The 12,895-nt window shown below is 41.3% G+C and overlaps 1 protein-coding gene and 2 non-coding genes across 7 annotated transcripts in view; all 3 read right to left on the bottom strand.

The window, feature by feature from the left end:
* Positions 1–1,155: 1,155 nt before the first annotated feature.
* The window catches only part of abr (ABR activator of RhoGEF and GTPase), a 126,147-nt gene continuing 114,407 nt past the window's right edge, over positions 1,156–12,895 (bottom strand). For all 5 annotated transcript variants that reach the window (XM_018691422.2, XM_018691423.2, XM_018691424.2 and 2 more), the window contains 7 exons: positions 7,113–7,172; positions 6,650–6,759; positions 6,305–6,444; positions 5,666–5,800; positions 5,389–5,494; positions 4,905–5,058; positions 1,156–2,765 (listed from right to left, as the gene is read on the bottom strand). In XM_018691422.2, the coding sequence (XP_018546938.1) occupies positions 2,676–2,765; positions 4,905–5,058; positions 5,389–5,494; positions 5,666–5,800; positions 6,305–6,444; positions 6,650–6,759; positions 7,113–7,172 (795 nt within the window). In that variant the 3' untranslated portion in view covers positions 1,156–2,675. The remainder of the gene's footprint in view (positions 2,766–4,904; positions 5,059–5,388; positions 5,495–5,665; positions 5,801–6,304; positions 6,445–6,649; positions 6,760–7,112; positions 7,173–12,895) is intronic.
* trnav-aac (transfer RNA valine (anticodon AAC)) lies at positions 7,984–8,056 on the bottom strand. The gene has a single exon. It is a non-coding gene; the product is annotated as a tRNA-Val (tRNA).
* trnav-aac (transfer RNA valine (anticodon AAC)) lies at positions 10,898–10,970 on the bottom strand. Its single transcript has one exon. It is a non-coding gene; the product is annotated as a tRNA-Val (tRNA).

The following is a 12,895-nucleotide window of genomic DNA, read 5'->3' on the forward strand; positions in this document are numbered from 1 at the left end:
AGTCATAGCTGCATCATATCAGTCATCACAGCTTCATCTGCACTTTGTCATGATTAAGACTACCCATCATGCACAGTAAGATTCTATAATTAAAAGGCTTTTATGTATCCCTTACAGTTATGTTGTTAACTTCAGTTGATGCAGTAGTATGCCCTTTAATGGAGGATGCTGTAGTCATTTTTAGGTGATAGCCTATTCATCTGGAGGCATGTTCATGTGTAAATCTGTATTTCCAAAAAAACTGAAACATTTCCATACAAGGTTTACCAACAAATACATATATTTGAAATTAGTTTGATTGGACATTTTAATATCTGTCAAACTCACCAGCACACAGCTCAGGTAATCTGAAGGGTCAGGAGGTCTCTGAACCAGATCTCCTGTGTGAGATGATTTATTTATTGTTGGCAAAGTACTCAATCAGAAGTCTTTCTGGAAAATAGCCCATCACACTATACATCCATGCATATCTCACACTCATCTAAGAATTGAACACTTTTGACTGAAGGCTATTCAAACTTCATCATCAGGTTCCCTACCAGGCCTTCAGTCATACCACAGGGATACCTTAGATCCAAAGTGTTGACCTTGTTGTGAAACACTGAGCTGATGTTTCCAGGATTAAAAGGTGGTGTAAATTCTAAATATACATACAGATTTCAGAAACATTTGAACATATCAGAAAGTTAACTGCACTCAATCATAGCAAATTTACAGTCATGAGAATTACACTTGGATTGGAGGTCACGCTTGACAATTTGTAAAACTGACCACCAGGGGGTGCATGTAAAGATCTGAAACTTTCAGTAGGCAGTTTAATTTGTCAGGAGTGGAAACACTACCTGCTAGAGTTGTTCAAGATTTAGTGAATGATTTAAAAGTATCATAAAAATAAATTGAAGGCTGTTACAGTTATAAAATTTACATGCACGTTGTTTTTTCCAAGACTTGAAATTATTTGCTGTAAATGCAGAAAACAGTTAAGTGCAGTATTTTTGTTCAACTGGGAGAACTGATAGTCATCCTAACAAATGTTGATATGAAATGCTGTGATGAATGTGTGATTTCTATTACTTATTATGTTACGTGATCCACTGTTTGAACAAGGCAATATTACTGATATCTTAAACCATCAAGTGCAGACAGGAAACAAAATGAGAGTGTTTTGGTAACTTTTATTTTACTAAAAAAAAGGGGGAAAAAGTTCACATTGACATTTAGCCTCAATATTACAGTATACTGAAATTCTTCTCAAAGGAAGTAAAATACAACAATTTTTATTTTTATTTTAATCTTATATTAAAAATATCAAATAGTACTCATCTAGCAGTGCTTACAGTATTTGAAGATATGTCGCAGGCTTGATAGCAGAAAGGTTGGCTTTGTACATAGCAGAGATGGGTGTTTGCCAGTCTTAAACAGGGCCTTGCAGAGACAACCTACCTTTGTGTTACCCAGCCTGGTTTGATTGACAAGCTGAACATGCAATGAGGGCAACTACACAAATCATCCTATAGATTATACCGGTGCAGTAAGACACTTGGAACAGGCTTGCAATGCAACAACAAGAAAAAAAGCTAAATGTTCCATTCATTGTGTTTTTTTTCTTCCCTAACAACCCTCATGTCACAGATTAGACTTCCTCCTCTACAAAGTGATCTGAAATTAATTGGCAGACTTTCTGGTGATCTTTTCAGTACAGCTTACCAACCATGGACATGGTGAATGAGAAAATCAGACTAAAAATAACATCACTACCTGAATAAACTTCAAAAACAGACTCCTTAGAGCATTTCTCTAGTTGCACAGAACTGTACAGGCACACATATTATATATATTTAAAATAAATAGGGCTAATTTGGCCAAGACTCACTGGGGAGGGCAGTTCTCTCTCGTTTGTCAGTACAGAGAGACACATCCAGCCATTTATTAGGATGGCTTCCCAGCCACTTCTAAACCTCACAAGTTCTCATAGTCCCTTAAACACACACTCACACACTCTCACACACTCAAGTACATCCACATTGTCACTCACACACCCCAGCCTCCTCCACCACATGCACAAAGCCAGAAAGACAGAGAAAGGAAACAAAAACAGCCGCTGAACAGAATTATAAAACATGTAAATGCCATTTTTCTGGAATGCCTCTGATCAGGAAAAAAAGCTGGAGGTTGAGTCGACTGAGTAGGTTTCTGAGATCATTCAACCAGTGTCTGGAAAGGGCTCACTAGATGACACCACCGCAGACGCTCGGGCATGATCCCGTGCCACCGCGCCAGGCTGTGGCCTTCAGACCCCCCTCACCCTTTCCCCACTGTGGTCCCAGAACGCCTTGTCGTCTTGTCGGTGGGAGGTGGGGAGCGGCTCGGCTCTCCTCACGTTACAAACAGGAAATGATGCGTGACTACTAGACGACCAGGAAATCTCCTTCACCACCTCCCTTCGTGTTCGGCTCCATCTCTTTTTAGGGGCAGGTGGGGGTGGGGTGGGGGTGGGGGTGTAAAGATGAGAGATGTGGGGGACAAGAGGGCGGGAAGGGCGCTGTACAGTTGAGATGAGCTGCCTGCTGGGAGGAGAGGTGAGGCAGGAGGACCGAGTGGCAGGGACCAAGGTTTCTATGGAGTCTCCCCACTCTCTCGTCTCCAGGTGCCGCCCTGAGGGAGGTGGGTGGGGTTTAAACGTCAGTGGAGAAGTAGAGCGTGTTGCGCTTCAGCTCGGCAAAGGAGATGGGAGGATGCTGCAGGTAGTAGAGCAGCACCTGGACCTAAGAGGAGAGAAAACAAGTCTGTGCGATTACACATTGCATCTAACTGTGTATCTGTATCATCCTGGCTGTCTATGGCTATTCTCAGTCTAATACTTTTCATAGTCTGACATTGTATTCCTTCCATCCACTTAGCCTTTATTTATTTACATTTTTGCACTATTAAAGGCATGCCGAATTAACTATTGGGAGCCCCTGTTTGCAGTGTACCCATGGATATACAGATCACTATCACTGAAATACTTTGATACTGAAGAAAACTTAGAAACGTGATTATTCTCAGGCAAGTTCTGGTGTTCTGGGTAGAGCAGAGTATATTTTTTCTATAATTTCTAAGAGGATTTATGGATGTTTTTGTGCAATGGACATCTGGTATAATGAGATCCTCAGAAAATGTAAATCACACTGAATCTAAAAATGTGTGTTTCATGTTTGTGTGTTCAAATCTGACTGATCTCAAGAGGGAATAAGACTGTTGCTTGAAATTACAGAAATCAAGCAGCACTTTAATATTGATTGCCTCTGTGGGCTGTGTATTGCAGCTGATGCTGCAGCTGCTGATCCTGCCGATAACTGGGCTAAATCAGCAAAACTGCAAATAACACCTGATCTACTGCATTCATACATTTCTAATTTTACTTTTTTAATATGGCTCCATATAAGAAGTTCTTTGGCATGAAATGTTTTTAATTCTGAGATATAAATAGCTGCCATTCATTGCTGCCTGCCTTTGTACTTTTGTATAAGTACATAGTTTTATCTCTATGGTCAGTTGGTTCTGCTTCCTCATTACTTTATTCTAATAATAATTAACCACATGATGTGAACCAGACAGAAATATCTTCCCATGTTGTTTTTTCTCTACATGAAAATCACAACAGAATCATTTAAAGTGAAAATGTTTTTCTCTTTAGGTGAATTTTAAATACTAATTCTGGATTTTGTGGCACTTTTTTTTTTTTTGTAAATATTTAAGTAGTTTTGGCTCATGAGCTGGCTGCTTTGATGTGGCACTACTGTATAATTCAGCACTTATATTGAAGTTTTACTTTGCTCTCTTGTCAGTTCATATTTAGATCAGTACGTGCTGTTTAGCCACAGAAAAATACTTGCCCCTGACCTCAGTGTGACTAAAATGTTTAAGCAAAACCACATATTTAACACATAGGGCAGGCTCTGGCAGTCAGTAGCCTCTAGGGAGAAAATCACTTTTGAACATTTCAAAAATGTTGCTCTATGTCTAGACAATCCTCTTTATGAAAACCAGTGAATCAGTCTAATGTTCCCTTCTTGCTACGCTCCACAAATTTCCCTTAATCTCCCTTTTAATCAGTTTCATCAGACAGGCATAAGTCTGGAAAGTTTAATTTGATTCACTGTTTGTTTAATGTTGCTCACAGCTTACCAGGAAAAAGGCTCCAAGGACACAATTGAATTTACGATATGCATTTTACTACTCAGTAAAGGTGTACTCTGTGAGTCAATGGACCTTAACTTTAACTGCAAGACAGGTTTTTTATTAGAGTAGGGCAAATACATCACTCTGAGATCATATGCAGGATATGCTGGCGGAAGCATCTTTCTTTGGTGTTTGACATTTTGTGTACTTAAGCAATAAACATTTAGAATTTAAATAAGCCACAATACAAACACTCAGCTTCACTGTAATGGACAGCCTGGGCCTCCTACATGTGCACGCTGCCCCATTTATGATGATTTTACTCTGGAGGTTGTTTATTCTGCCAAGAAAAGACATTTGTGCACAGGAAACTCATCTCTCAGTAGAGATGGATGGATGGCCTGCAGCCTAAATACAGCTGGGAGAATAGATCGCAGTGACATGGGTCACTTGGCGACGTGGGAGTAAAAATTCATCTGGAAAACACATGCAGTGACCGAGGAAAGATGCATGTACGCACCAGCCTACCAACTCCTGCATACACACTGAGGGATGCTTACTCAGTTTCAAACTGTCAAGAAGACTTTTTAGTGAAAACCAAAGAGACAGAAGGCACCAGATGAATGCACCATGTTTCTCAGTCACATGCATTCCAGTTTTTTAAATGTCAAACAAAAATGTCTAGATAATGGAAAGATGAAAAACAAAACCAAAATTCAACTTCAACTGCACATAGGTACCTGTGCCATGACATCGTGTGACCAGATGTCAGAGGCGGAGGTGATGTGCTGTCCCTTCGTGCTCTCTGACTCTGAGGGCCTGAGAAGAGTGGGGCCAAACACGGTGGCCAGGTTATGGAGGGACATCTTGTTGATGGGCTCCTTCTCAGCCACCCTGCAGGGAACAAACACCAACAAGTCGTCACAGTCAGGGAGGAGAGAAGGCCAAGTGCTCCATTTTTGTCAAAGGCAGATATTACAAAACAACAGACAACAAGTAGAGGGCTGTGGTTGTACTTGTGGGTGAGAATGTGAAGCTATTAAAGAATAACAAAGTGTGTGAATACATTATTTGACCACAAATGAATTTACTTTCCTAATTAACCCAATAGTTTTTAGTTACTTTTTGACTGGTGAGTGAAAAAACTGTGATCAGTGGGTGCCTTTGTGTATGAGGGATGGTTTTTGATTGTGTATGTGTGAGTGTGTGTGTGTTTGTGTGTACCGTTTGAGGTGCTCCAGCAGAGTCAGGAAGGTCATGAGGTTGGGGTCTGGCAGGGAGCGCAGGAGGTGCATCATGCAGTTCTCCTTGGCTGCTGGGTCTGAGAGCGCTGCAAAGAGAGAAAAAAAATATCAGACCCAATTATGGTAAGATAGCTTTTTAACTTAAGTCCTCGTCTCTTTCAGTTGGGCAACGTTAACTCCCTGGTAAAAGTCTAAAATTGCCCGCTGATGCCAAACAAACACACACAAACACACACTTCCTGGACAAAAGGTCGCACCTATGCCCTCCATGAAGGCGGGGTAGAGGCGGTCGGTGAGCAGAGGCTCCGGCAGCTCCCTGAAGTACAGCTTCAGCGTCCCTGCGATGGCGTTAATGTCCATGTCGCTCAGCATCACCAGGATATCTTTGGTATCTGCGGATCAGACACAAACAAAGACTGATTAGAGTCTGAACGCGCTGCGTTATCACAGGAACACAATAACACAGCTGCTGTCTCCCCTCACTGTCTCCAGGAATGATGTAATCTCTCAATAACCCCAAATCCAGACGGAGACAGATGCTTGATATTACGCACAAAAATGAAAGGTGATACCGGGCTCTGCTCAGTCTGGATCTTGGTGATGTAAAAGCAGCCGTGACCGACAATGAGACTCTTACGCAACAGAAAAACTCCAACACTTGACAGCTGCTGCTCTTCATCTGTTCTGGGTTCCCTGACAGCCAGTTCCCACAAACCTATTCTCTATAGAGTGTTAGAGTGAAACGCCTCAGTTACTACGACCCTGGGCTGCAGATTTCATTACAATAAATTACCGAATGGCCCAGTGCTGCATAGTAGCAACCAAAAATATTAAATAGCATTATTTGGTCTTCAGTTGGGATGACAGAAGGAAGAGTCCAGTGCGTGGAGTCTTACTGGTGTCAAATGCTGCTTTGAGGGCCTGGATATCAGTGGCCACCCCTGAGATCCTGTAGATTCCTACTTCATCAATCCCCCTCTTCTCCACTTCCTCAATGCACTGACGGACAATGTAAGGCACCTTGGAGCGTTCACGCCTGTGGACATAAACAGCAGGTTACTTCTCTGATGACGTGCGTGAACTTAAACAGATTATTTTTCTTTATTGTCCATGACCCCTTTTTTCCAAAGTTTGTTAGCTCAAATATAAACGAATGAATGTGTAGAAAGTTGTAAAGTTTTATCTTATTTTCAAGAATCTGAGCTTTAAGGACAATTTTGAGCTCAGTAAATGGAACATACTTTGTCACCACGTTGATTTTGACTCCAAACACCCCACTCTGTTTTTTGGACGGCGTTCTCTTCAAGCTGAGGTCCCGACTTGTAAACTTCATGGAGAATTCCACTTTGATCTGAAGATGAATAAACACCACAGCTAAAGTAAACTGCATTGCTCTAAGAAGTCAAACCCCTTTTTTTGTCTGTGCATAGTGGAGGCTATAGTGAAACTATAAAACTGAGCTACTGATACAATTACAATACACAACATCTTAAATATATTACATTTAGATTTTATTGTAAACAGATCAAACAGATCAAAAATCTGCATGCACAAATTCCTAACCTAAATCTTACTTTGATTTCCTGCAGGAATGTAAGAGGGTACTGTGCTGTTAAGATACTGACTATTGAATAAAAACAGAAAAACTGGCCAACGTTACGTTGCCTTTGCCAAACACAACAGTTAAAATTTCTCGAGCCTTACCCCGTTCATCTCTATGACGTCCATGTGCCAGTTCTTGGACTGCACTGTCTGAGGATCCAGCTGAAAGACACAACAGAGAAATTGGACGATAAGATTTTTACTCAGTCTTTTAATCAAATAAGGTCATGTGACCTAATTCAGGAGGAGGAGGTTTAATCACAACGTAAGGTAACATTTGACACAGTGGGAATTTCACATTTCTACATCATGGGAAACAACAGCAGAGAGTCACTACCTGTACACTCACTAGACAGGCAGCAGTTTGCTTAATGGCAGCACATCAGAGTTGAACCATCAAAACAAAATGCTTTTCCCTCATGAATCACTGGGAATAGTTTTACCCGAAACAAAAGGAAGCCAACTTTCACCCTCTCAGAGTGTATTCCCAGCCAGGCTTAGTCATACTTAAAGTAAAAAAGTAGCAATGGAAAATTCAGTAATGCCGTGTCTCTTTTTCAAAGTAGCATTAAATTCCGAATAAGGCAACAAAGAGTTAAGTGAAACATAGAGCAAACCCTTGTGAAGAAGGAGTAGCTCAAGTATGTGAAAGATGATGATGGATCAGATTCACTCCTTCACATTTCACTTAGCAAGAATCTCACTGAATTAGCAAAAAAAAGAAAAAAAAGAAAAAAAGAAGTAAAACAACTAAGATTCATCCTAAAGGCCATTTAGGATTGTTGTTTTAAAGGATAATGGCAGCTGCAGGGAAAATCATGAACTCATGGAGTTACCCCGCATCTATGACGTGTCCCTGAAGTTAAGTTCTTTTTATCCACATTTGAGCTCATTGAAATCAAACAGCAGTGAGTTCAACACTTGCTGTTTATTTAAGACATTCACCTTGTTTTCGTTAGAGATGAAAAAGTGCTGTTCCCGCCCGGTTTCGAACCGAGGACCTTTCGCGTGTTAGGCGAACGTGATAACCACTACACTACGGGAACTGGCTGACAGCTGCCCCCTCCCGCTCTGGGCAGATAGTCCACCTTAGAGCGTCTCCATTTTTCTAACCTCTGAACCAGATCCCAGTCAAGCTGTTGTTGTGGCCTGTGTCCTGCTTCTGCTGCTTTACAACGACTCAGCCACTAAGTCTACTTTGGGAAAGAATGATGCTGCTGATGTTTCCCACATATGCCTTCCGCAGTCTCTTGGGGGTCCAATAAGGGCTCCAACTTGGCTCAGACACTTGGCCTACTTCACCACACACATTCTTAAAGTCTGGATCACATGTCCCATGATGCCCTCTGAGACGTGATAGATGGCAGCTTGTTGTTGCTTTAAGTTTCCTGGAGTCTGTGCCCGCTGTGTGAGGCCACAACAGCTAATGCTTTTTTTATAGGCTGTTTGAGCATCTGCACTACACAGTTATGTCATTACAACCCTGCATGGTGATATGCTCAACTTAGAGGAAAATAATGATTGTTGGATGAGCGCAAGGGCAGCACACTTCTCCATTGTCAGCATTAGGCTGCAACCATTAAAAGTTCTCAGTGAGCGTATTTCATTACCTCGTAAAAAGGCCATTTGGCATTGGTTTCACGCATTCCTATTATCGTTAAAGCTTGTTTTCCCAGCAGGGTTTGGGTTTGAGACGAGGGACAGGTAATCACTGCAACTGGGTCTTTACACAGCTACTGCCAAGAAGAGAAGTGGGCAAAGATCCAGGACTTATTGACGATGCCTCCTGTAGCCCCTCAAAGATTTACTGAAAAAACAAAAAACATTCCTCCAACCTATTTCCTCTCTATTACCCTCTGTTAATTTCTAAAAAACCTGATTAAAAATGAATGTACTCAAATAGGGTTGTAAAAACAAAAAGGAGCCTTTACAGGCAGCGGTTATACTCTCTGACCCATCCCAAGAGTATCCTCAACTGGGCTTTTTTATTAAAAAATACTTAGAGAGGAACTTAGCCCATTTCCCCCCTGTTCCTTTCCTGGGAAATGAGTTGGTTTTAAGGGATGACTGCAAACAACTTGGCTGTGGAGGCCTGCACGAAGCAAACTCTGACTGACTTATTTTCTACCAAATATTATGCTCAGAATAAAGAACAAAAAACGTCAGAAGGGTTGCATGACAAGGAGCAGGTTTCTTGGAAATGAACTGTGACTTATTGGGGGACGTGTCCAGGCGGCTGGTTTAAACAAAGCTGAAGGAGGATTACAGGTTTAATCCTGAGTGACGTCTCAGGCGGGGAACCAGCAGGAAGAGGGCAGCAGGTAACAGCGGCTGGAGAGGCAAAGGTAGTTACAAGGGAGATTTTTTAATGCAGCCTAGAAACCAAAATAAAAAAATAAAGCCTGTCTAAATCTGACAGTGAAGGTGGACATGCGTTCATAGAAGGAAATGGAAAAAGGAATGAATGGTGATTTAAAACCAAATAAGATATACTGAAAAAAATGTATTTCAAAGAATCATTTACAGCTGATTTACTGTGTATTTAGACCTTTTCAGACCTTTTAAGGAGCCAGAGTCCAGCATCGTTTTAGTCCCCATTTAATTCTGTCCAGAAAGATGAAAAGGAATGCTTGAGGGGAATTTCGAGCACATGAGCATCTACAGTATATGTGCGCATTCATGCAGATGTCTAGGAAAAGATAAAAGTCAGAAGTCAATCTTGTGTTTCTTTTTTTTTTTTCCTCAAAGACGTCCTCAGGGTAATATGGTTTTGATTAGGATCGCATCACTGCGGTGTCAAAGCTCTATTTGCAGGACCGTGAAAACTATCAGGGATGTGTGATTGAGGAGAGACCAGAACAGACTGCAGCCTGAGACAAAGCACAGAAATACTTCAAATCTAGCAGACCGTCGCCTACACTGATTTGTACGCATTCCAGTTGCAGCACACACTTCAAAACCTTTGCCGAATATAGAATACAATAAATATGTGTGTGTGTGTGTGTGTGTTTCAAGGACCAGCACATCACACTGTTATATGGGAACTCATTGTTCTCTAAATGTGCCAGGTTTGGGCCTCAGCTGGTAACTACACTGCCCATTCACTCTCTCTCAGCTCTGTGCATGGGGCACTAAACCTGGTCTCTGCATTCTCTCAAACACACACACCCACAACCCACATATACACTCATGTCATCGTTCCTCTATGTGTTTGAGCATTTGAAATAAGTGCAACAGGAGGCATGTGGCTGCCACTTGTAGGCCCTACAGAAAGGGATGGTTCCTCCCTGTTCAGCAGACAGCCGTGAGCCAGGATGTACATACAGCCTGTACTTCGCCCTGACTGATCTACAGGGACAGAACAAAGCAGATAAGATAAGTCATGCTGTTCTGTGCCACATAGTCTTTCTTTCGTGCAGGCAATGCAGGAGAAAAAATAGTCTGCTCTCTTCCTTTTTTTGCAACAAAAAGAAAAAGAGGGACTTGGTGGGGAAGTAAACTCACCTAAAGTTCATTTATTTACATTTTTATTTGTCTTAATGATGAATTATAAGTGGTGATAATGACTTTTGGGTGAAAAAGACCTTTTCTGAAAATGTGATGACTAAAACTAAAGACTTGACTGCTCTCTTGCCCTCTGGTTCTCTGCTCTTTGGATAAAACAAGAAGTATCCTTGTAACAATGTGGAAAAAGGAGATTTGAGATATTCAAATGAGTTAGAACAGTAAATTGCCTACACTGATAAGATTAATAAATGGGTCTCTGTTAGGACCATCAGTCACCAGCTTAGCATTTTTATCAACCATTAAATTATTATAAACAAAGATAATCATCGTTTCACCCTCTGTTCAATGATTTAACCTCTTTGCCACAGATTAAAAAGTGCTGTTCCCGCCCGGTTTCGAACCGAGGACCTTTCGCGTGTTAGGCGAACGTGATAACCACTACACTACGGGAACTGGCTGCAAGCTCCCCTCCCTCTGCTCTGCAAACATAATCCCTGCCCTCCCTCACCAGTGAGTGACATGTGAGCCTCACTGCTTCTGCAGCCGTAATGAGACTGACAGCAACAACAGACCGACACAGCAGGACAGTCAGAGGTCTGCTCCCCTCTGGACCTGTTTCCATTTCCTACACAACACACAGGAGACATGCTTCAGCACTGCAGCACTGCAGCAGGAGAATAATACATTCAGCTCCCTGATTTCTTAGAGCAAAAATCATGCATAAAGTCTGACACAGTAAAAACATGTTTGGCCCAGGGGCATGTCTGTGGCATGATCATCTATTAGAATATTTTACATGAAAGCAAACTTCACTGAAAAAGTGCAAACCTGCAATATGTCCACAAAATGTGCTTTTACAAGTTATTACTTAAATGACTGAACTGGGACACTGAATCTAAACATTAAGACTGAACCTACCAGTGAGAAATTTTGTACATTTAATACCATGTTTTGCTCAGATTTAAATGTATTCAGTTTTAATTAATATGGAGTTTGTTCTACATAATATGAATATAACGTCCTTCATAAATGAGTGCTGGTTCATGTGGATCCAAGACAAAAACAATCTGAGTAAAGGTGCATTAAAACAGCAGAAGATACTGTGCCAGTAACTGAAGTGATGTGTAACGCCTTTAATAATAAAATCCCTATACACTTAATTAGCCTATTGTTGCTGTGCTGGAGAGTTAATGCATGCTGGTGACAATATTCAAGACACAACATGATCTTGTGATATGCTAAATTAATGAATTTCTGTTTAATTTGTCCTTTGTGTTTCATCGCAGTTTTCCACTGCTGCTCTCTGGCTGATTAAATATTCATTCAGCTGCAGAAAGCTTTTTATTAGTGCTTTAATTAGAACGTAGCTCAAACTGCACGGCTCCTTGGTTTTAGTAGGATTACAGGAATTGTTTGTACAGTGATTGAGCCTTTTTTTTCACTCCTTGTTAACACATCACACTGCAGTATATCTGCCTCATGGAACAGAAACACATAACTATTTTTAGACTCATGAGCCGCATAAGCATAATGTTTATATGTGCATCAGTGAGAGCATCTTTTACTCAACAGCTGCTGATGTCACTGTGGCCATGTGAGGTCTTTTGACTCAGTTGCCATGTTGCCTCGTCCACTAACTTCCCAGTTTGAGCCAATCGGCGAAGGTTTTCAGCCAACAGAGGGTTGTGATTTGTGGAGTGGGCTACCATCTCTGCGGGGCAGTGTGTGTGATTCTCTTATAGGGCCTGTAAACAACAACACACAGATTCATACTACACTTACGCAACACAACCCTGCCTGCAGCCTGGGTGAGTAAGAGTGGTGCTGATGCAGAAAGAATTGTGAGGTGCCCCACACTCAGGAACAGAAAAAGAGAGAAAAAGCCCTTTAATGCTGTGATTTTGAGTCAAACATGCACTTCCTTCGTTCAATAGTGCTTTCATTTTTTTCCCCTAAAAACACTCAAGTGATTTCCACATTTTTGAATGTTGAATATGAATACACTCTGTAAAGATTGACATTGGCCTAAAAATGGACGGTGAAAATCTGAAAATCAAAAAAAGCATGAAACATGGTTTCTGAAATCTCTTTACGACCTCTCCGGATGTTACTACTCAGCTCCCATCAGGGGCCCCACAACGGTTATATAAAACCCAGATACAAACACCACTTTGTTCCATTGTTACACAGACAAATTTCTGATTTAATGTAGAACAGCAGAGACAAAACTCACATATGCTACCAAGAGACTGGGATCCAAGTCACATTTTTGTCATGTGATGAACCCTCATGTTTTTCTTGGAGAGATCTGCGGTGATCTGCAGTCTTGTGGGGACATTGCATAGTTGTGGGCTCACTCATTACTTCACTATCCAGGT

The sequence above is a fragment of the Lates calcarifer genome, linkage group LG20, assembly GCF_001640805.2.
Source record: "Lates calcarifer isolate ASB-BC8 linkage group LG20, TLL_Latcal_v3, whole genome shotgun sequence".
NCBI classification, from domain to species: Eukaryota; Metazoa; Chordata; class Actinopteri; family Centropomidae; genus Lates; species Lates calcarifer.